Source organism: Pithys albifrons, chromosome 2, assembly GCF_047495875.1.
Source record: "Pithys albifrons albifrons isolate INPA30051 chromosome 2, PitAlb_v1, whole genome shotgun sequence".
Lineage (NCBI taxonomy): Eukaryota > Metazoa > Chordata > Aves > Passeriformes > Thamnophilidae > Pithys > Pithys albifrons.
In genome coordinates this window covers 117,010,254-117,033,099 of record NC_092459.1, presented here as the reverse complement: position 1 = coordinate 117,033,099, position 22,846 = coordinate 117,010,254, and the positions used below count along the sequence as shown (strand labels likewise).

The window sequence follows — 22,846 nt, the reverse complement described above, 5'->3', positions numbered from 1 at the left end:
TTCCAACTGCATGGAGAACTCACCCTAAACAACATCCTAAACTGGCCACAGTTAAAGTTCAGAGTTGACTTACCATATGTAACAAACCAAACAAAAGCAGTGATTATGGAATTACAGGGTCACATTTTAATTCCTGAATTTTACAGTTCAGCATTAATATCACCACATGTATACAAATGGTGTAAAACAAGTACAGTGGTATCTTTAATACAAAATAAACTTCTGTTTTATGGAAAAAAAACTATACTTCATATCTACACAAACAGCCCATCTTTTTCCAAACAAGAGCTAAAATTAAAACTAACTACAAAAAAAAATCTCCAAAACAGAGAAACTGCTTCAGTTTAAACTATTCCAGGAGAAATGGACCCATAACACATATTACAAGAGTGATCTATGTGGTGGATTGCAGCTGGTTCCATCCTTTAACAGTTGGGAAACTTCCTCTCACTTAGCCATGATCTCAGATCACAATGGGCAAACTAACATTAAAATATTTACAGTTCACGTGCTGCTCTGAAAATAAAACCTGGACTGTTTGCCTCTACCCACTCCCCTATTTCTGTCACAGTTCGCTCACCCACGTGGAATGTGCTTTTGTGTCTTAGAAAAGCAGCTTTTGTCACGCCCAGGTTCAGGTGCTGCCTGTTGATCCTGCCCCAGCTCCCAGTGTTCCCTGGCAGTAATTCCATCCTGGCCAAGCTGCCGTGAGTGTTACACCCTGCTGTCCCTCTGCTGGGAGAAGCCTGTTAGTGTTTCTCACTCCCCCTCAGTCCTGCGGTGGCTCTGGGAAGCACCCGGAGCACGGCTGGAATTGGGGGTCCTGCCCACCCTGAAGGTGGCAGTTCTGGGCTGGGCACAGCACAGGCAGCTCCTGCTCCCTGGCACTGGTGTTACTGGGTGTCTGATGGAGCACAGCCAAGCAAACCCTTCCACTCTGAATGCACCTTCTGTTCCCTCCCTCGGGAACCTCGACTGGAACCTCAGCTGAGCTGCTGAAACAACTCCACGTGCACTGTCACTGCACGTCCCTCCCTCCAGCCACGGGAAATGCCATTTAGCTGGTAAGAAATGGTCCCAAAATATGGATTGTTCTTATGCAAACAGAGTTAGTTTTCCCTTAAAAGTTTTTTTAAAAGAGGCATTGCTAAAAGAACACAACTGACAGCACCATTACAAAATTAAGATTACTGGGTTCGAAATTTAAGCTTGAATTTTATTTTTTTTCCTAGTTCTGTTAAACACTGGGGAAACCCTGCAATATATTTTAAAAAAGTATTACCATACCTTTCCCTCCCCCTGCCCTCCCGACACCTGAGACTTTCCTTGCTGAGAAGCCATCATCCAGGTTCTGAGAATACTAACCCACCTTTTTTTTTTATTTTATTTTTCATTTTTTTGACAGCCTGAATGGCAGACTCCTTACTTTCTAGAAAGACATTAAGTTCCTTGGAAGCTTTGTGTTTACAGAACTAACCCTTTCTAGCTGATACACCGAGTTTCTTTTGCTACTCCTTGTATTATCTTATGTACTCATGGGAGAAAGCTTTCTGAATCAGACTCTTTTTAGCTCTTAAAACAGTTGCAGCATTTGAAACCCCGTAGGAAAAGTTCTTATTCCAAAGTTTTGGTTTCTTTTATGAACCCAGACGAGGTCTTTTCCTTGGAGATGTCTCCTCCTCTTCATCATCATCTTCATCATCAGGATAATCCACTAGGCCAACCAGACTTCCCTGCCAAGTAGAGAAAGGGAAAAAGGAAATTCTCACCTTGAAGAAGTGCTGAGAAATGTGTAGTTTTAGGACACAATGCCCAGCCCATCTGCCAGGACACACCAGCCTGCAGCACCAGGTGTCTTGGTGGTGCCTTTGGCTGCCAAGATCCCTTTGTCTGGGGTTGGGTTTGAGGCTGCAACTCCCTTGCCCCTCTGGCTCTGGCCTCACAATTGCTTAGAAATGCCTGTTGGAGCTCCCAGCTGGATGGGCACAAACTTCATGATGCCCCTGAGGTCCCTCTGGCTTCTCAGCCTCAGGGTGGGGAATCACGACTCCTGGCACCCTCTGCAGGAGCTGCTCAGGGGTGGAGATTCCAACAGTGCCAGCTGTGACAGGCACCACAGAGGGGTCACTCACTGCCTTTGTCTGCTTGAACTCAGGAACTGCCTGGTGAGGGCGCACTGACAGAGCTCCCAAAATCCCAGTCTCCTCTACCTCACATACACGGAGCAGCAACTGGGCAGGGAACAAGCTGAGCAGTGAAACCATGAGGAAAATGTGGGATGAGACTGTGCCACCAGATACCACCAACAGGCTCCAATCCCACCCAGACCTTCCCTAAACCTTCCCCCCTCCTCAGGACGGCTGGGGTGGCCCTGTCCCTCTCAGCCCCCTGCCCGTGGCTGTTGCTGTGCCAGGCCAGGGCTCCCGTGCCAGCTGTCCCACCTTGGACGCCGTCACCGCCGGGGCCAGGGCCGAGTTCTTGGAGGAGGAGCCGTTGGAGCTCGCCGGGGCCGTCTGAGCTGCCACGGATTTACTGTTTGCCCCGTTGGCACCGTTGGCTGCGCTGGCTGAGTGGGAAAAAGTGAATTTGAATCCCCCAGCTGAAGTCCTTTTTGGAAGATTCTCTTTGTCTTCGCTCTCCTTAGCTGAGGGACAAACATTGCCACACTTAGGAACGGGCAGCGCCCCACGGAGCACAGTCTGCATCGCGGCACGGTCGCAGCGCAAAAGCCAACGCGGTTTCTGGGTGTAACTGAGCTCAAAGGGACAGTTCCCCACCCACCTCCTCCAGAGCCCCCAGCAGCAAACTGGGCAGGGCCCACGTGCTGAGGGCACAGGGACAGGGCTCACTTGGAGCACGCAGGCACCAAGGCTTGCTTCTGAATGCCATTTAAACTACATGCATGCCCAAAGCAGTTTAACTTGTTATTTTAATCCTAAACTGGCTTGCAAAGACACGTTCCGATTCCATGACTGAACCACACACAACACCCTCAGTGCTGTTCATGGTGCAGAGCACAAACCACTGGTTACTTTAGGTGATGCTCCACAGACCTGCCATGGAGCCCTTCGAGTGCCAACACGCTCAAATGCAGTAAATACCTTTTTTAGTTTCCATAAATTTTTCATAGCTATCAGGAAAGTCATCCTCCTGTTTTGACTTCTCAACTGGAGGGACAACAGCTTCTCCTTCTTCCTCTTCATCCTCATTGAACCACATTTCCTCATCCTCCTCCAAGGCCCTGGCATCCCTGCGGAACCTGTTGCTGCGCAGGATGGAGGGGACGCTGCAAGAGACACAGCACAGGATTCCAGCTGTGCTGCTGCGGCAGCCCCGGGAGCAGAAAGGGCTTCCAGAGTTTCACAGGGAATCTGGTGTGTCTAAGCAGCCCATCCAGCTCCACTCCCAGTCCTACCCTCACCCCAGGAGTCACCAACACCCGTCTGACCATGAGCCAGACAACCCCAACTCAGAGCACACCAACTGGGGCCCACCTGTTCAGCTTCTGGTTCTGCCGGTCTTTTTCTTGCTCATACTTGGTCTTCAGTCCCTTGAAGGTCTGAACATACTCAATAGATTCAAGTGCATTATAGAAGTTTTCAACTATATGTGCAATAAGGGACTTAATGTCTTCCTGCAGAAGAACAGGACAGGGTTTCACTCTCAGGTGGTCACAGGTGGAGTTCAGAAAGCTTTTCAGTTTAGATTGGAAAGGGACTGAATTCTTGCCCAGAGCCAGAACATTCTTGTACAATACCATACTAACCTGACATAATCAGATCTGTCTTTGCTAAAAGAGCTGAGATCTGGGAATAATCATTAAATTTCCCACAGAAACAGACAATACACTCAAACAGCGTCCCAGTGCTATCTGTGGTGCTTCCACTAGCCGGGATGGCTGTGCCCTGCTCTCCCTGCAGCTTCCAGGGACTCCTCTGAGGACCCTCATGGTCAGTCCCCCTCTAACAAGTCTCTCCCATATCAAATACTAACATTCCTAATTTTCTTCCTGCTGGAAAAGAGCAGCTGTGATATTCTACCACTAAAAACTGGCCTTCACTTTCACAGACCACAAAGATTCCCTGGAAAGCCTCGCCCACATGGAGGCTCTGGCAGCTCAGGAGCTGCTCCAGGTCCTTGTTTCCAGGGAGCTGGCTGCTCCTGCCTGTCCTGCCCACACACCGTGTTCCCACAAACTGGTTCAACGCTGGCACTGGCCAAGGAAACACTTGTGTAGGACTTTAAGGGATGATCATTCCAGTTTGTAGCCAAACTGGTCTCATTGAGAGCCAATAACACTCAGATTTGCTCACATACAACACTCAAATCCTCAGTGCCAAGCTTGGTCCAGAAACAACACATGGAAGCCCCAAGAGGATCTAAACCCCCAGGACAGTTTTACACAAACAGGCTGACACATCCCCTGTGATGGGACAATCAGGGACAATGACCAGGTCACAGGTCATTTGATCTGGGTATGGATCCACAAGATTTCCAGCTGGGATTTTAGGGAGAAGGGGAAGACTGGCATGCCCTGTGTATGTCAGAGCTGCAGCAGCTGCTCAACTCACCACTCTGATGAACTCGAACAGCTCCACCACAGCAGAGTTGAGCAGGTTGTACCGAGTGCCGTTGTCCAGCAGAGCGTTTATCACTGGCTCAAAGAGGTTCCCCTTGGTGATGTAACGGTTATAAAATTCATCTTTCAGGCCAATTATCCTCCTCATGAAGCGCAGAGCACCTGTGTGAGCAAGGGGGTTCATGGATTTCACACCACATGGCAGGCCCCAGCTGACTCCCCTGGTGTTCCCCTCAGGAAGGTGCACCCAGAGCAGGAGCCGCCAAAAGCACCTGGGGGAAGTGCAGAAGCAGCAGGTCCTGACAGGGCACCTTTCCTTCCTTCCTTTGACTTCCCTGTGTATCTGAGGGTCACCAGGGACCACTGGTTCCTTTCTCAAGCCCAGCAGCAATTGGTTAGCAGTAGTAAATAGGCAATTAACATGAATTTTAAGTGTGCAGTGGAACACCTGCCCCACAGCGCACACAAAGCCATGAGGAAGGAAATCAACAGCTCCGTACTCACACAAGGCCAGAAACGTGTGCTTGGAATTCATCAAGACCAGGACTCTCCTTAGCAGATCTTTGTTCATAATGTAGTTCTTGATGTGATATGTGTGATGCTCCACACAGAAAGTAAGCAGCTCCAAAATTAAGGCAAGCAGTTGTGCTGTTTGATAATTATCTGCAACAGACACAAACAATTTCCATTATACCCATACAAACAAGTACAGTCATCCACCAAATCCTCACCAAGCTCAGCTGCTACTGCAGTTCCTGACATGTCTTTGGTGAAGTTTTGTTTCACTGCATTGTTTCCAGTTGTCTCAAATGAAGCAAAACACCCACATCTACCTCAATAAAAAGTATTACAAGAAATAAACCTAACTTTTTTTTAAAATAAAATACCATACACAGCAGACAATGTAACTTTCAAAACTCAAAGTCAATTAAACTTACCAGGACAAATTGTATTACTCTTGGTGGATCCAACTACTGCATCTGACCAAGAGAAAATAAAACCAAACATCAGGAAAGGGTTTTCAAAGCCCTGTCAGTATCTAAAAGGTCACTTTTCTTCAGACCCAAAGTTTCTGTAAGTTGTACAGAAACCAACACACAGCCAGGATGAAGCCAGGGGACATTTCTATACTCAATTTTCATTACAAACCTTCCAACCCAACAAGGTGAAAAGGTGGGACACAATACTCAGAATTATTACCTAGACATAAAGCCCCTATTCTAAATTCTTCAAATAATACACTCAGTACTACAGATATTTTACCAGTTTTATTTTTCTATAAAATGCATAAAACATTTGACTTAATATTGAATATGAGAAAACAGGTAAGATAAAACAAGTTTTTACCCAATATGTATTGGTTTGATTTAATCTCTTGAAAGAGTGTTCACAAAATCTGTCAGGAGGCTGCACAGTCCTTAAGTTTCTGTTTGTAAAGCACTAGAGGCAAACTAATGAGTGTTATTTACATGCAACAAACAGATATTTCCAGCTCTTTTACTGGCAAAATTAGGGAAAATTGAAAAAGAAGCAAAAATTAAAGCAGAAACAAGATGAAGGAGTTCCAAGTTGCACTGCTTGAATCACACAACACTGAGGGTGTCAGAGCAAACTTCACACAAAGGTGACCCACAGTCTCTGCTTTCCAGCAAGGATTTTTCAAAACTGTCCCAGTGAAACTGGACCACTTTTAACCATTGTCTGTGGCGTTGGGGAAGCCCAGATTTCACAGAGCACAGCACGAGGTTCAGCCAGCAGAGCCGTAAGGAAGGGCTGGGAATGCTGCCACAGAGCCTCATCCCTGGGAGCAGGAGCTTTCCACAGGGGCATTCCCAGCCCTGCCAGGCCCTGCCCACCCCACAGCCCTCCAGGGGACACAGGAGGAGCCAGCCAGTACCTTTGTCCCCCCTGTCCTGGGCGGTGTTGGCCAGCAGCGGCGCCGTCAGCACGTGCATGCAGTGGTTGTAGAAGAAATTGAGGAACTCGCTCTTCTCTGTTTTCTGAAACAAAAATCACTGCATTAAACACTGCCACTTGGACACAGGCTTTTAAATAAGAGAGAGCAGTAACATGAGAAACAGCCCACAAAGAATTCCATTCTCTCCTACAGGTCTGCCTGGACATCACCAGCTGGGCCTGCAGCTGTGTCTTCACTCAAGGAAGACTGACTGACTTTTCATTTTGGGACAGACAACCAAGGTAACCATCACCAAAGAATCCCCACCACGCAAATATATGCTCAAAATACTCCAGTAACTCAGGATGCCTGACAAATTAGTTTAATAAATACCTGCACAATGCCCTGAAAACATTTGTTTTACTGTCAAAAGTTAAAGGAAACTCCAGCTTGTTTTCCACCTTGTTTCAGTTCCCTGCCAGCCCCAGACAGGGAATGCCAGGTTTATTTTGCTCACATTGGCCGTGGCCAGCATGTTCTCGGGGTCGATGAGGGTCCTCAGGAGCCCCATGAGCTGCACGGCCCCCCCGAGCTCGGGGTCAGTGTCACAGATCATCTGCTCAATGACCACGTTGATGAGGAGGATGTCCTGCACAAACCCAACACACACAGTTACACCTTCAGCAGAGAAAGGGACTCCCCCAAGCCCTGCCATTTCTGGAGAGACAGATTTAAGTCAAACTGAACAATGAGGCACGTTTGGATACAGAGATTCTGCCAAGCACAGCCCTCCCCACCTACCACCCCTGCCAGTCAGACTTGCCATCTTGTACCTGCACACTCAGGGAACACCAACATGCTCAGAAAGGTCTGTATTTTAAATCTCTTTTCTACTTTGTTTCTAATATCTACATTTTTGGGTTAAACCTCTCCAGAATTTGGGATATGCTTGTTTTGCTGTCCTGTTTGCTCTAAATCTGGTTTATTCCCACTCCAAACCACCTTTACTCACATCATCACTCTGCTGGGCCTCTTGCATTACAAATTCTCGGACCATGGATGGGCTAAATTCTACTAGATAAGAAAATATATCTGTAGCAGCAGATCTAACTTGCAGATCATCCATTCCCTAACAAAAAAAAATTAATTAGAACAAGTCAAGATTGGTGTTTATTATCAAGTAAAGTGCAAAGAAGAGGGATTTGAAAGCTTTGTGAACGTTTCATTGCAAAAGTTTCTGTGAGAAACACAGTAATGGGGTTACAGAAAAACAATAAACCATCAAAATGAATTGCAATGGTCAGGCAGCAATAGCTGCTGTAACTGAAGGAGTAAAAAACCCTCCTGTTTTCCCACTGCTGATTAGGGCAGATTAATCTGCTAAGGACAGGATTACGTGCTCTTTCGGGTAGGGAGCAGCTCACAGTTCAAGATTATCTAAAAATACTCCTCTGGCCCTGCTCCAACAACAACCACAACAACAACAATTGAGCTGCCAGGGAAAAAGAGCCTCTCTGAATTTTGACACCAGCCTGTCCCAAGGACTGAGCACAGCCCCCTGTGCCATGCACAGTGACAGTGACCAGAGCACCCAGGTCAGAGCCCTGGGCAGCTCTTGGATTCTGAAAGTACCAACCACCTTCCCCTCCCAACACTGGCACAGGTGCCCAGCAGATCCAAAAGCTGCTCCAAGCTGTGGGGTTTCCAGTTAGAGTGAAATCCCCCTGAAGTTGTCACTCACCATTACAATTTCAAGAGCTGGAAGAATTCCCAGCTTGGCCAGAGTTTTGAAAAATGCATCTCTGTTCTGAGGTTGTAACGTCTGAGAAAAGGCGCAGAATTCCTTGAAAAAGTTAACCTGTTGCACAGGAAAAGAGCAGTTACAGGTGGATTTGGGTCAAGACTCTGGAAAGAGGAAACAGTTCCAGAGCGTAGCAGAGTCTGTGTCCTGGGGGATTCCACAGAAACAGCTCCCACTGTTTGTACCTCAGCTGAAAGCCCGAGCCCTGACTTACCAACTCACACCGTTTGTCATCATCTGTGGCTTCATCTGTTAATTGTGCAAAAACTTCAGACAGAAACTTCTCATCTTCCTGTGTGACACACAAAAGGAACACAACTTACACAGTGTCCCTGGACAGCTCACCCTTCCATCTTTGCAGGATCCCACAGTGCAGCAAGTCCAGCTCTCCACACCCCTGTTCCTTCCTCACAGGGAGGGCAAACACCAGAGCAGGATCATTCCCAGTGGCTTTGGGACTATTTGACTTCTCATATTCACATTCTCTACTATCAGGAGATATTAAAGTATATACAGGACACCACCTCACTTCTTGTGAGGCATTTCAGTCACCCCTGGCTTAAGATCAGAGGTACAAGAAAACCAGGGTGAACACGACCATCTCTCCAGTGCTTGAGCACCTTCTGCCCCCTTGGGCCTGTGGTTTCTCTGCACTCCTGCACATGGCAAACAGTGCTGGCATTCTCTCAAATCAAATGTTTGCCACCTTTCAAAGACAACACAAAGCTGAAGGCAAACAGTAATACACTCCAGCATCACAGAATTACACATCACTGTACTCCTTGTGTCCGACTGTATGAACTTGTGCATTGAACAAACCACACGTGAGCCTCACAGTGCAGGACCTGGAGGGTGTTCACCTCTCTGTGTGCTGTCACCAACACCTCTGTGCTTGTGAGAATAACTTCATACACAATTCCTATGGTTACAGCAATGCAGCCACAAACCTCTTTCTGAGGATTTTAAGGTGTAGGGAAAGAAGTGCTTTACAAACAAATGATACCTGGAATCAACGTCACAGAGAGTGCAACATGCACAGATTTAATAATTTTAAGCTTTTCTGGCTTCAACAGCTTCGTTAATCCTATTAAAAACCCAAACCATACCACAATCAGAACAGATAACCCAGACAACCCCTACTACACTACACCAGCCCACAGAAAGATCTCTTGCTTGTCTAAGGCTGCCCCAGAGAGATCCTGATGTCCCAAAGCCTGCCATGGATCTGGGTTTGTTTCCCCTCCACCACCAGCAGCACTGGGAACCCGAGCACACAGGAAGCAGCTTCACAAACCCAACCTGCTCCCCCCATAGACTGCCCTGTCCAGGGAGCTTTGCCAGGGCATTTGGGGGCACAGGAGCCCACTGTGGTCACCAACCCCAAGGAGCTGTAGAGCTGCTGTGCCACAGCAGGGAGCTGACACACGAGATGGCTGTGCCAGCCTCACACCACCACAGAGCTCCCTCTGCCATGTGTGCTTCCCTCTCAGTTTGTAGTTCTTAGGAACTAACATTATTTGTAAATCACCACCCATGTCTCATTTACAGTCTTGAAAACAAGCAGGCAAACCTTTGTGCCACATACTCTGTGATGGCCAAGAGCAGTGACAGAGCCAGCAAAGAACTGTCACAGGATTTCAGAACCTTCTGCAGAGAGTACCAGAGGGAACAGCAAACCACAGCACAATTAAATATCCATTACTTCAATGCCTCAACGAAAAATAAAAAATTTTACACACTTAATCTCTATATGGAAAGGACTGTGGCCTCAGGAGAAAAATACTGAATTTATTTTTAGTATAAGAAAATATAGGCAAGAGAATTTAAAGGGAAATCATTATTTAACACAAAGTTGTTAATTTTGCAAGAGGGATTTAATTTTTAGTTTCTTTCTGCTATTCAGCCACAAAGAAGAAAGTAGAAAGAAGCCAGAAAGCTTACTCATGCAATTACTCACTTCTGATTCTTTTTCCAGTCCTCTGTTGAACTCTTTGCCATATTCCATCCATCCCTGCACTCATTACCATGTCCCATATGGACATGTTACTTCTCCAGTGCCCCTCTCTTCCCACAGTTCTTACTCCCCTCCTCTTCTCCTCAATTCTCCATTTCACAAGCTCTCCACACCCAGCCCAGGAGGTCTGTGATCTGTTCTACACAGATGTAGCATGTTTGGACATGGATCCAAACCAGAATGAAGCCACTTTGGTCCCCATTAGTTTGCACAACAGAACACGAACTGCAAACACCCAAACACCACCAAGTTGACACTCAGCTCTTCCCTGAGGCTCCTGCCACAGTCCAGCTCCACTGGCACACCGAGCAGGACAGTCTGACAGTCACACCTTGGTTATTTATTCATTATTGCTTCTGGATATCAGTATGAAAAAAACCAGCAATGTGAAATTGGTACCACGAAGTAACAGCAGCATGACAGGAACAGTTCTGGACACACTCTTTGGAATCAGATCCAGAATTTGTCGCAAAGACACCACAAATGGCCCTCATACAGGACACCAAAACTTGCTTGTTCCGTGAGTACCTACAGAAAACCAGCTCAAAAAGTGTACCTGGCTTGGGAATTCAGGAGAAAAATCTTTAACTTTTTACAACCCATTAAAGATATTAATATACTCACCTAAAAGCCACCTTTTTAAAATAAAACCCCAAAGGTCTCAGAAAGAAGGGGAAGCACTCACAACAGAGTGCAGATGGAAGTGTGTGTGATTAACTGTAATCCACCTGAAACTACAGCTAAGGGTATCCACACACAGTCCATGCAGACCACATTAAAAACCACTTACCTGCAACATACTGACAATCTCAACTTTGTTGAAGAAAATAAAGGAAGTGAGGGTAGAAAGAAAATTCTCTTCAAAAACAGATGGTGTTGGCAAGATGATGTCCTGAATATACTGTACCCTGTAAGTCTGGTGGATTTTTTGCCTGAGTTCAGAGTCTGTAATAGGAATAACCTCCTTAAATTTGGCTGTTTTGGTGAGGAACTCCCGGTGCCGTTTGGGCTGCGCCAGGGAGGGGTCGTACTCCAGGCAGCCCACCACATCCATGATGCACTCGTCAGAGAACATCACCTCGAACAGAGTCGCTTTGTTGAGGAACAGGATGCCCCTGATGATTTCATACAGGTGGTGCAAGCCCTCGGTGTTCTCCAGGTTCTCGCAGACCTGGAAGAGCTGGAGCAGTTTCTTGATGTAGCCCTCGTTCTCCAGGGCCAGGGCCAGCTTCTCCCTGCGGATGGGCGAGGACAGCACCGACGTCACCAGGTCCGCGATCTCCTCCAGTTTGTTCAGCTCACACGGGGGAAGGTCAATCAAAGGGCTGGTCTCAGGCATCTCCTCTATGTGTTCCTCTTCTGACTCAATGAGGTCCTGTGTGACTTCCACCGAAGGATCCTTACCCTGAACCTGAGGGGAGAGTGCCCAGTTACCACCTCACCCCACACAGAAACAGTGGGGGCAGGAACTGGAACAGCAACCCCTCTCAGCTGCCTGTTTGTCCCAAGGAGGCTGGTAGGGAATGTGAGCCCTGTGCTCCTTTAGTCCACAGCCTCACCTTCTCCAGGCCCGAGAGGGTTCTGGCAATTCCCAGTCAAGGCTGGGGGGTTGAGCCCCTTTGAGGCTCTGCCACCTCTGTCTGTCCCTGGCAGACCCAGCTCCTTGTTCCCTGCAGCACCTTTGCAGTTCCACTGCCCTCCAACAAGCCGATTCCTGAGGCCAGCTGGGACAGGCACAATGAAAAGCTGGTCCCTTTTTTATTAAAAACAATCACCCAAACCTCCCCAGAACACCCACACCCAAGTCTCACCACTGCACTGATTTTCACAGGCCTGACATTCAATCCTGGAAACCACAACTGGTGCTCTAAGCAGGGGCAGCTTCAGATCTTACACATGAAATAACAATGACTATTTGTTTGTTTTACAGGGAGGTTTCAAAGGGAGGCACAAACACCTCAAGTCACAGAAGACACTAAAACATCTGGAAGACACAGAATGTATGAGGTTAGCTGTACCTGGCAGATTTTTTCCCAAATTTCATCACAGCCAGCTTTTTCTTGAAAACTCAGTGCTAAATCATAGTTCTCTGCTTCTGACCAAACAATCAGGGTGTCCTGGTTAAGATAAAAATGAGAAAATAATTATTTCTGAAACAGGTCTGCACTGCATAATAATCTCTATTTTCTCACAGCCAAGGATTAGAGAAGAAATAGTTTTATTTAAACTTGCACTTGTCAAAAAAAGAACATATGACACTAAAATATTAAGGATCATCAAGGATCATCAATTTTCTTTTTTGCTGTTTTATGATCACTACCTTACACTTAATACATTTAAATACACTATTTTTCATATCTTATAATGGCACTTTTCTGCAAGATACTTCTTGAGCCAACACTTTTGAAATGGGAATGCACACACTGGAGATTAAGCAAACCTGCAACAGAATTTAAGTATTTTTGTATTTAGTAAAGTAGAAACAAACCCCCTGAGATTTCAGCTTCCTTCCCAGAAAGGGTCTAAGACAGCCCTAGCAATGAGAGAAATAATGTTCAGATACGTCCCCCAAAACCAGTGGGATGGGAAGGGAATCCAGAAAGGTGAAACCTGCGGGTTGTCACAAGAAGAGTTTAGGACAGGTAATAAAGTAAAATATCATGAATAACTATAATAAGAAAGCAATGAAAAGGAAGATAAAGAGGAATAAAACTCCAGACAGACAAGTGGTGCTCAGTGCAGTTGCTCAGCACCCCTGACCCATGTTCAGCCCATCCCTGAGAGGTGATTGGCCCCTCCCAGCCAATCCCCCCAGTTTATCCACTGCCCACGTTGTCCTGTGTCTGGAACATCCCCTTGGCCCCTCAGCTGTCCTGGCCTCGCTTCCTCCCAGCTCCCTGTGCAGTTCCTCACCTGCAGAGTGTGGGAAACTCAACAATTCTTGAGCCAGGGTAGGCACTGCCCAGTGACAACCAAAACATCCCAGTGGTATCCAGGTTATTCTCATCCTAAACCCAAACCACAGCACTCACTAACAGGAAGGAAATGAACTCTATCCCAGCTGAAAGCAGGACAGCAGCTCAACATCTGCAGCAAAGTCCCCTCAGGTTCAGGTGTCCAAACTGAACAGCTCTCTGCTAACTCTGCACTACATCTGATGGGCTCAGCAGAACAGTTCAACATTCCATCCAGTTTGCTGACTTCCTGAACTGGTACCACAGTTTGTAAACTACTGAAGTGTTTTTAAATACTAGCAAGCCCTTGCTCAACAGTCAGTAAGGTCATTTACTTCCAACATTTACAAGGCTTGTTAAGCCTTTCCCTTATGCACCCCTTTTATTGGAAATAAAACATTCCAAGTGGTTTTTAAGCTCAGCAATGAAATCCAAGGAAACACCTGAATGCCAGGAAATGATAAGCTAATTGATTACTACCTGCAGGGTGTTCCCTTTTACCAAAGGCCAACCCAGGACATGGACTGGCATGTCCCACACCTGTCCGGGACTGGCATATCTCACACCTGTCCGGGACTGGCATGTCCCACACCTGTCCAGGACTGGCATGGCCCACAACTATTGTACCTGCCACAGACAGAGGGACACACACACAATTCCCAGGGATCAGCACTCCTCTTGAACCCACTGCCAGTGAATGTTCCTCAAGCATTGACCATCACAATCAGGTCAGACTGTCAGTGCAGTTGCCTGGGCCCACCTGGCTGCAGGTGTGAGGGCACTGCCATCTGGGGCAGGACAGCAGGGAAGCCCTTCCATCAGCACAGTTATTGGGAACAGGTACATCTGTCTCAACAAACACCACTTGCCAGCTGCTGCAATCACCACTCCAGAGCAGGAATGAACATCAGCAGTGCTGATACAGGATTAACTCCTCAGTTCATGTCTAATCTCAACCTCCCAATGCCCACAGGTAATTGTATATTTTGGGGTGTTTGCCTTTTTTTTCCTTAAAGAAAGAGTTTAGCATAACATCATTGTGAACAGGTGCCTGCCAACAGATCAGCTTCCTCCTCCCAAACATAGTCACAGGCCACACTAAAACAACAGCATTTACATAAACTAAGTTTGTTTTTTTCTTACCAATTTTTACACTTTTCTTTAAAAGAAACAAAATGTTTTCCCCACTCTGGAGAGCGCTGGGCTCGATGCACTGCAGCTTTAGTGACGTTCATGAGTTGTTCATACTGCAGTGTACCCTGTGTTACACTTCTCTTCCATCCCACAGCACAAACACCCTGGGGAGCCTCCCTGCTTTGGTGCACAGAGGGGACAGGCTCTGAGAGCTGACACTGCCAGCTGTCCCCCCTCATCCCCAGCCCCAGGACAGCTGCAGCTCTGCCTGTGCTGGGCCCCTGGCAGGCAGCACTGGAGCTGGGCTTGCTGGGAACACCTCTCAGCTGCAGGCACTGAAAAGCCTGACCAGTTCCCTGATCTGGCTCTTTCAGAGATGTATCAAAAAATAAGAATTACTTAATACAACTTTATAGCTGTTTCAGAATTCAAAATCTGAAATGTTCCTCTTGAAACACTCTGTGAAATTACTGGTGCCCTGACACTCAAAATCAAGCCACTTCTAGGTAAGCTGGAACTCAGAGGTGCTTCCCTGAACAAAGGAGGAGACACTTTCAGCAGGGCCTATTCATAGCCCTGGATGATTCCAGGGAGAGAATTAGTGCAGTAACTTCAAATGCCTCCATGCATCCCCAGGGACTGCAGTCAAACATTTGGGAGAATTCTCGAGTTCCTGAATGGTGCTCCTGACAATCTGTACTGCCCACACAAAGCACAAGTTATGTAAGTTCTTCCAAAAATATTTCAGAAAGACTGAAGGCTGGTTTCATCAGGAAATAATTGTCCAATACCAATATAAAAGGATGTGGCACACACTTCCTGCATGACCTCAGCCAAACCCCAAAGAGCACAGTGATGCTGTGCTGGGTGTGCCCTATATCCCAACAGCAACTCTCTTATCTACCCAAACACCACAGAAAGACCAAAAAATCAATTCTGAACCAAAACTGAAGCTCACAGTAGTGCAAGCCCCTCTTCAGTGCTGGTGTGCACAAGGTGTGCTGCTCTCCCTGCTCCTGTTCTGGCCCCCCTGTGCTGCACAGGGGCTCAGATGGAGGAGCACATGCTGATAAAAACTGACCCAGCACCACCACGTTTTTCAGCTCCCTCAGCCTCAGATCTCCTCTGCCACACAGTACCATGAATGCACCAGGAAACAGGAGAGAGAAGCCCTCTGGCAACTGCTCTGGCAGTCCCCTGCAATTGTGTGAAATCCCAGCCTCAAGCAGCTCTCATTTTGCCTCAGGCAAACAGTTCTGTTGTCACGTGAGTGATGGCAACTCTGGGCAAAAGGCAACGTTTGCACACACTCCTCATCCTGCAGCTGAAAATGCACAGAGCAGACCTAAAGGGAAGGCAGCAGGAGAGGCAGCATTCCCAGCAGTCACTTCTGGGGCAGCTCCATGCCCTTCTGCCAGCCCTGCCAGGAACAGAAACCTCAAGCAGAGGGTGAGACAACAAATGGGTGTGGTAACAACTTTTAAAACTGCTCCTGCAAGAGCCTCCTGAGCACACCTGAGCCTGCCCTTCAGCCAGTGTGGGTGTCCAGCAGAGGAGTGTCCCTCCCAGAGCCTGTGCCCCAGAATCCAGGGGGATCCAGAGCTCCTCAGGCTCTGCTGAGCTGCTGGCACCTGTGCCCAGCCCAGCCCTGGACTGGCTGTGCAGGACAGCCAGAGCCACACACACCTGGAGAGGGCGGTTAACAGGCCTGGCCTGTTTGGAGTTGGCCAACAGTTCCAGCAGCACCTGGCACAGACTGGGCACTACTGGAAATCACAGACTGGGGCACAGCACTGACAAATCCTTGGTTTCCTTTTCTGACAGAACACTGTTCTGCCAATCACAGCCTGAGAGGTAACTCTCCTGCAAGGCCATCCACGTGGGTCACACGCAGACAGATGTGCAGGCAGGGCGTGTTTCCCTCCCAGCCAAACACCAGCCTGTCCCTGGAAGTCACCAATCACTATTCCTCTTGAAAAAAGCAAACCCAGACTTCCTCAACAGAGGGAACAGTGAAGCAAACCCTTTCTGCCACAAGGACACAAAAGCACGAGGACCAGGAACAAAAGCCAACCCAAACCTCAGCTGGAGTTTTTCTAAACTACAACCCACCTTTTCCACGCGAGAAATGACAACCAAAGCTGCTTAAGTCACTTGAAACTTTGCTAGCAATTCAGTGAGAAAGGCTTTCAACTAATCACTTGTGTGAAGTTTCAGGAAACAGGGTGCAAAAGGAAGCATTTCAAAATCCTGCAGTACCATAATCTGCATTTGTATTTCGTTAGGTATTGGTTTCCTTCAGTAAACAGGAAACAGTTCAAGGCTCTTCATTTTTGGAGCCCTGCAGAACTCCCCAAAGACCCATCTGAGCATGGCCCACCCAAGGACAGTCATGGATGTCACCCACCTGACCAACCTCTCAGAACCCACAGCAAACAGGTCCTCCTGGAAGGGCTGCCCCAGACTTCACTCACTCCCAACCCAAAGGGAGCCAACCCAAGCTCAAGAGCTAACAAAGTTTCTCTCTTAAATTTGCACAATATAACAAACCCCAAATCCTTAAACGTGTCTCTTCACGATTCAGGAAGAACAAAATTACTGTTTTCTAGTGCTGAAACACTTCTGGGTACCACAGTGATGAAGCACAGGATCAAACACTGAACAAAAGGATCACAGAAGCTACTGAGAACAAAGGAACAGACAGAAAAAAATCCATGAAACCCATGAGACCAATGTAGGCAGAGACACCAAAAATGAAAGCTGGAAAAGGCACACAATAAGTGATAGAAGCAGTGGGGATTCAGTCAGCTGAGTTAACACAGCTCCCAACTGTTTCACTGCTTTGTGTGCAGGAGGTTCTCCCCAAGGAAAGGGAACCACTCAGGTAAATCTCACCGTGGCTTCTTGTGGCCTTCTCAAAGCACAAGTTTTCAGGACTTAAAATAGAAACTAAACAGCAACAATGAAAGAAGTCCCACAAAGACAAACTCCTTTGTTTTATTTGCAGAAAAAGAACTCAAGAAGCAAACAAATACACTTTAACAGAGCTGGCCAAAGTTTTGCTTCCTAATTCAGCAATTATTTCAGACAGCTTGGGGTGGGAGACAAAAGTTACACAAATACGTTTTGAACTATTTTTCCTGTAATGAGTTCAATATTTATCCAACCTGCATTTATTACCTTCAAAGCCTGAAGTTTAACATGTTTTTTTAGAAGACACACATTTTAATCTCTAGAATGTCAAGTGTTTTAGGCCCTATAGGGTTCTAAGGAAGTAGAACCTCTGTAAAAAGCACCATCAACAATTCCATGCCATCCTGTTTTCCTTTCTTCCTGAAAAATACAATTACTTCGAGCAAAAACAATTCCTCAGCACCAGCAATCAGAGTAAACAAAGCTTAGCAATAATACTTGCCTGCTGTTTCTGATATGCAGTATTTGGATTTATCTTCGATTCTAACAGCAGAGAACCTGAAAAAAGTATGAAGAGACATTTACAGAGTGCAACAAAACAATCATCTCCCTCCTCAGGTGCCAGCACTGCCCATGTGGCAGCCAACACACGCTCAGCTCCACCCAGATCTTACACAAAATCCAGAAGAACCACCTTCTCTACATATAACTCCCTAAAACAAGCAGGGTAAGGCAAAACTCAACAGAAATATCCTCGTGAAAGTGGAGATGGCTCTTCTAAAGTAGTCCAAAACTCTCAGCAGCACTCCTTTCTGAAATCTGGTGCAAGAACCAGCTTGTCTGAAAGCCATTCACCAAACCCGCACAACTTTGCAGCAGGGAAGGTGCTGCCCAGCATCGGGATGTTTTTGCCCACAGGAGCCACGTGGGCCCTTTGCTTTTATTCTCTCCAGAGGTGAATCCTGCAGGTCCTACAAACGCGGGGCCTCTCTCTGTGCGTGCAAGTGGTGTGTGTCTCCTGGCAACAGCTCCGCGGCAATCTGCACAGTCTGGGGGTTTATTTAGCACCTGTCGGCGATGGAGAGGCAGCACGAACCTCTCCACTCTAAAAAACACCTTAAGGTGCCTTCAAAGTGCAATAAACACGAGCAGCACCACGCGACTCGAGCCCCACCAGTGCGTTCCTGAGGGGGAAAGAGCAAGCAACAAACAACTTTTTACAGCAGGAGGGGGGGAAAGGCACTTCAAAAGCAAAGGAAATCCTTCTGCAAGCGAACAAAATGCCGTCACAGGGTGAGCTGTGTGGAGGCCCGGGAGCTGCAGCGGGCCGGGGGATGTGCCGGGCCGGGCAGGGGGCGAGGGGAGGCTTTGCCCGGGGGTGGCCGAGGGCACCGAGCAGGGTCCGGGGCACTGCTGGGCTCTCCAGGGGCATTGCCAGGCCCGAGAGCACCGAGCAGGGTCCGGGGCACTGCCGGGCTCTCCAGGGGGATTGCCGGGCTGTCCCGGGGCACCGAGCAGGGTCCGGGGCACTGCCGGGCTGTCCCGGGACCGCTCCGAGGGGAGGCTCGGGATGGCGCTGCGAGGGGAAGGTGCGGGGGCAGGACAGTCCCCCCGGGGCGCAGGAGGAGCGCGGGGCAGCGGCAGCGATGGCAGCACAATGCGCTCGGTGTGCGGAGGGAGCCCGCCCGGCCGGGGCTGGGGCAGGGCCCGGCCACGCTCTCACCGTCCGACTCGGCGCGCACCAGCAGCGACATCCCCTTCAGCCGCTCCACGTAGCTGGAGGAGACGTGCCCGGTGCCCCTGTCGTCCCATTGCCGATCCTCGTTGAGCGTGTAGACCTTCACCCGCCGGCGGGTGTCCGACATGGCGCGGCCCGGGCGCTCCGCGGCGCGGGCGGGGCGCGGTGCGGGGCGGGCGGCGGGGCCGGGGGTCGGGGCCGGGGCTCAGGGCCGGCGCGGGGCCCCCCGCACGCCGCGGTCCATGGCGGGCAGCGCCGCCGGGCCTGCAGCCGCCGCTCCGCTACCGCCGCGCTGCCGCCATCTTGCGCCAGAGCGGGCCGCCTTTCTCTTCCTCCCCTCCCCGCCCGGACAGGGGCTGCCCGCGCAGGGGCTACGGCGGCCGCGAGAGGCCCCCACGCCGCCGAAGGGACGGCGGTTCACGGGGAGGGGCGGCAGCGAGCAGGGAGGGCCGGGCCAGGCCAGGCCAAGGGGAGGGCCGGGCCGGGGCGGCACCGCGGGGCGGGAGGGCCGGGCTGAGGGAAGGCCGGGCCTGGCTGGGGGGAGGGGGGGCGGGGCCGGGGCGGGCCGGGCCGAGGGGAGGGCCGGGCCGGGCCGAGGGGAGGGCCGGGCCGGGCCGAGGGGAGGGCCGGGCCGGGCCGAGGGGAGGGCCGGGCCGGGCCGAGGGGAGGGCGGGGCCGGGCCGAGGGAAGGGCGGGGCCGGGCCGAGGGGAGGGCGGGGCCGGGCCGAGGGAAGGGCGGGGCCGGGCCGAGGGAAGGGCGGGGCCGGGCCGAGGGAAGGGCGGGGCCGGGCCGAGGGAAGGGCGGGGCCGGGCCGAGGGAAGGGCGGGGCCGGGCCGAGGGGAGGGCGGGGCCGGGCTGAGGGGAGGGCGGGGCCGGGCTGAGGGGAGGGCGGGGCCGGGCTGAGGGGAGGGCGGGGCCGGGCCGAGGGGAGGGCCGGGCTGAGGGAAGGCCGGGCCTGACTGGGGGGAGGGGGGGGCGGGGCCGGGGCGGGCCGGGCCGAGGGGAGGGCGGGGCCGGGCCGAGGGGAGGGCGGGGCCGGGCCGAGGGGAGGGCGGGGCCGGGCCGAGGGGAGGGCGGGGCCGGGCCGAGGGGAGGGCGGGGCCGGGCCGAGGGGAGGGCGGGGCCGGGGCGGGCCCCGCTTCCTCCCTCATGTCGCGGGCGGAACAAAATGGCGGCCGCTCTCAGCGTGGGGCGCCCGCGGTCTCTGGGGCGCGACTTGGTTCGCGTGTCCCCACAAAACTTTAAAATATGTATTTTTTGTTATTTTTAAAGCCTGTCCAAAAGCTGGTGGCACCACTGAGGAAGCACACCCCGCCAGGCCGCAGAAGGTGCCCCCCGCTACCGCCACACAAAATGACAGGCCAGCCCCGCAACCCGGACGCGGCATCCTGAAATGCAGCGCAAACATCAGGGGAATGTTTAGGGCAAAAAGGCGTCCCTGTGTCACCAAACAGCAGAAAGGTCACGGTGGGATGTCCCCACAGCAGCAGCCGCCCCACAGAAGGCCCCACAGCCGGAGCTGTGCCCTCAGACTCCTCAGTGACAGGTACGCTGTTCCCTTACTGACATCGCAAGGTAACACACCTCTCGCTGCGCCTTGGGGAGGCTCTAAAGCTGCCTTTTCCACACTAAATGCCCCCCACGCATTCCCTCTGTACTACTAGTGAAAAATAAATACATGCTGGTGTTTGCGTGGGACCAGGGGAAAAGGACACAAAACCGTGCAAGAAGTGAAGCTGTGAAATGGCAGGGGCTTCGGGCAGGAGGAGAAGCTCAGAAGCGTCTCAGAACCAGGTTTTGGGCTCTGGCAGGGAAGGCAGAGGGAAGGCCGGGCGAGCTCCCGGGAATCCCTCCCAGGAAAGCAGCGACCCCGGGCCAGCCCCCGTTCTACCAACCCAGCACTCCGCGGGGAAGTTCAGTCTTGTTACAGAGGAAAGGAAAAAGTTCACAACAGGTAACTATGTTCACTATGGGTAACTATGTACAACTTTTCCTTGCGCTAGAAACACATTCTCTAAGCAGACTTAGGAAACTTGTATCTATGTCCCACTGAAGTCTCAGCTTTTGCTTTGATGTTCAGGGGAACAGGCCTCTCAGATGTATCATGACTTTTCTTTGCAGAGGATGGTAAGACACAGCTCTGAGAACTATCACTGCACTTACCTTGAGCTGTGTATGAACATACTCTAGCATATGTACATCGTTATGGATAAATAACTCAGTAACTATACAAAAAACCACATTACTCCAGTAATTTCACCAACAATGATTTGAGTCACACTAAACAGTTTCCAGGGAGGGTTCCACACAAACCTTCCCCTCTGTGTCAGTCGCTTTTCCCATATATCTGATCCTCTCATGGTTTTACACACTGGGCATATTTCTGCCTTAGTAAAAGCTCAGTAAATAAAAAACACAAACTAAAAACCCAGTGCCCACAACAGATTGCTGCCTCAGGACACCTGCCACTCACAAACTCCCCTCTGCACAACTCCTGTGTGTGCTTTTCAAGCCAAATGCACAAAAATAAAGCATGACTTCTGCTCATGAATAAATGCAATACTTCTCCAGATATATAAAATAGCAAGAAACCACAGCAGAAAATTCTGGAGCAAATTCTTATCACGGTGAACAGCTACAGAAGCAGACACATGAGCCAGAATTGGCACGAAACACTTTCTCCTGTTAAGCTGTGAAACAAATCCATGGTTAGCTTAAATTCATGGTCTCTTCCAGGCATGAAATGAATGACCTCTGTGGATAAACCTCACTCCAGAACACACAGGGATTGCATTCACTCACATGTGGGGGCTTCTCGTTGCACCAAACAGCACCCAGGGGTTATGAACCCCTGTCATCTCCACCCACAACAAGCAGGGGGGCTGTGCCTGGAGAGGACATGCAATACATGCCCCAACAGCCCCCATGCACCTGATTTAGGGCCAGGGTGAGACCAGAATATTATATATCTGAATCTCTGCACTGTCAGATGCACAGAAAGCAGGGCAGCATTGCCCACTGTGGTGCTGCACCTGCCAGCAGCTCATCCCTCCCCATCACCACCATCAGGCATCGATCTCAGAGTTCTGCCCTTCACCCAAACCAAGATTTCTGTTGGGCAGGGCTGCAGACAGAGCAGCTCAGCAAGTGCCACCACATGAGCAGCAGGGAGCTGTAATTTTTCTGTTTCAGAAGCAAGACAGACAACTCATTCCTATCACTTAAAATTCTAGGAATGATATTAAGAGACCATATCATTCCCTCTGGCATGTAATCCCAGAAGTACAATTAGGCCAACTCTTGTGCTTTTATGATAGTACTTGTAATACTTATTGCTGGCATTTAGAGATACCCCAGCTTTGTGCCTGTGTGAAAAGTTTGTCAAAGGCACTTGTGGCCCTCCTGACCTGCTGTAATGCTGCAACTGCCCAGCTGCACTTTCCAAGGCAATTCCTTTCAATAAAAGGCACTTGTGGCCCCTCCTGACCTGCTGTAGTGCTGCAACTGCCCAGCTCCACTTTCCAAGGCCATTCCCTTCACAGGATCCATTAAGATGGGTCACTACAGCAGCTAATTATCTAGAGCAGTAGAGAAAAATTAAATCAATCACTCTTGCAAACACGCCAAACCAGCTCCTGCAGCAGGACTGTGCCTGCTCTGCCAGGCACCATTAACCCACCTGCTTCCTGATCATGCTGAGGGCACCTGAGAAAGCCCAGCTCCTCCTGCAGGGTCCAAGCCACGCTGCCCACACGCTGGGCAGAGCCCAGGCTGAGTCCAGCCCTGCCTCCCTCCAGCCAGGGCACACCAGCACA

General features: G+C 50.0%; 1 protein-coding gene across 2 annotated transcripts; it reads right to left on the bottom strand.

Moving 5' to 3' along the window:
• Window positions 1-182: 182 nt before the first annotated feature.
• Window positions 183-19,397, bottom strand: PPP4R3B (protein phosphatase 4 regulatory subunit 3B). Of its 2 annotated transcripts, none has more exons than XM_071582216.1 (16): window positions 19,016-19,397; window positions 17,795-17,850; window positions 12,310-12,408; window positions 11,082-11,702; window positions 8,492-8,569; window positions 8,218-8,334; window positions 7,489-7,605; window positions 6,994-7,125; window positions 6,477-6,579; window positions 5,518-5,559; window positions 5,084-5,242; window positions 4,572-4,741; window positions 3,495-3,634; window positions 3,102-3,286; window positions 2,442-2,566; window positions 183-1,733 (listed from the first exon to the last, which is right to left on the bottom strand). In XM_071582216.1, exons 1-16 carry the CDS (start codon window positions 19,155-19,157, stop codon window positions 1,638-1,640), a joined length of 2,382 nt encoding a protein of 793 aa, XP_071438317.1. In that variant the 5' UTR covers window positions 19,158-19,397; the 3' UTR covers window positions 183-1,637. The 2 variants fall into 2 exon arrangements, with proteins under 2 accessions (XP_071438317.1, XP_071438316.1); XM_071582215.1 differs by having other exon boundaries at window positions 2,442-2,644; window positions 19,016-19,396.
• Between the last annotated feature and the right edge of the window lie 3,449 nt (window positions 19,398-22,846).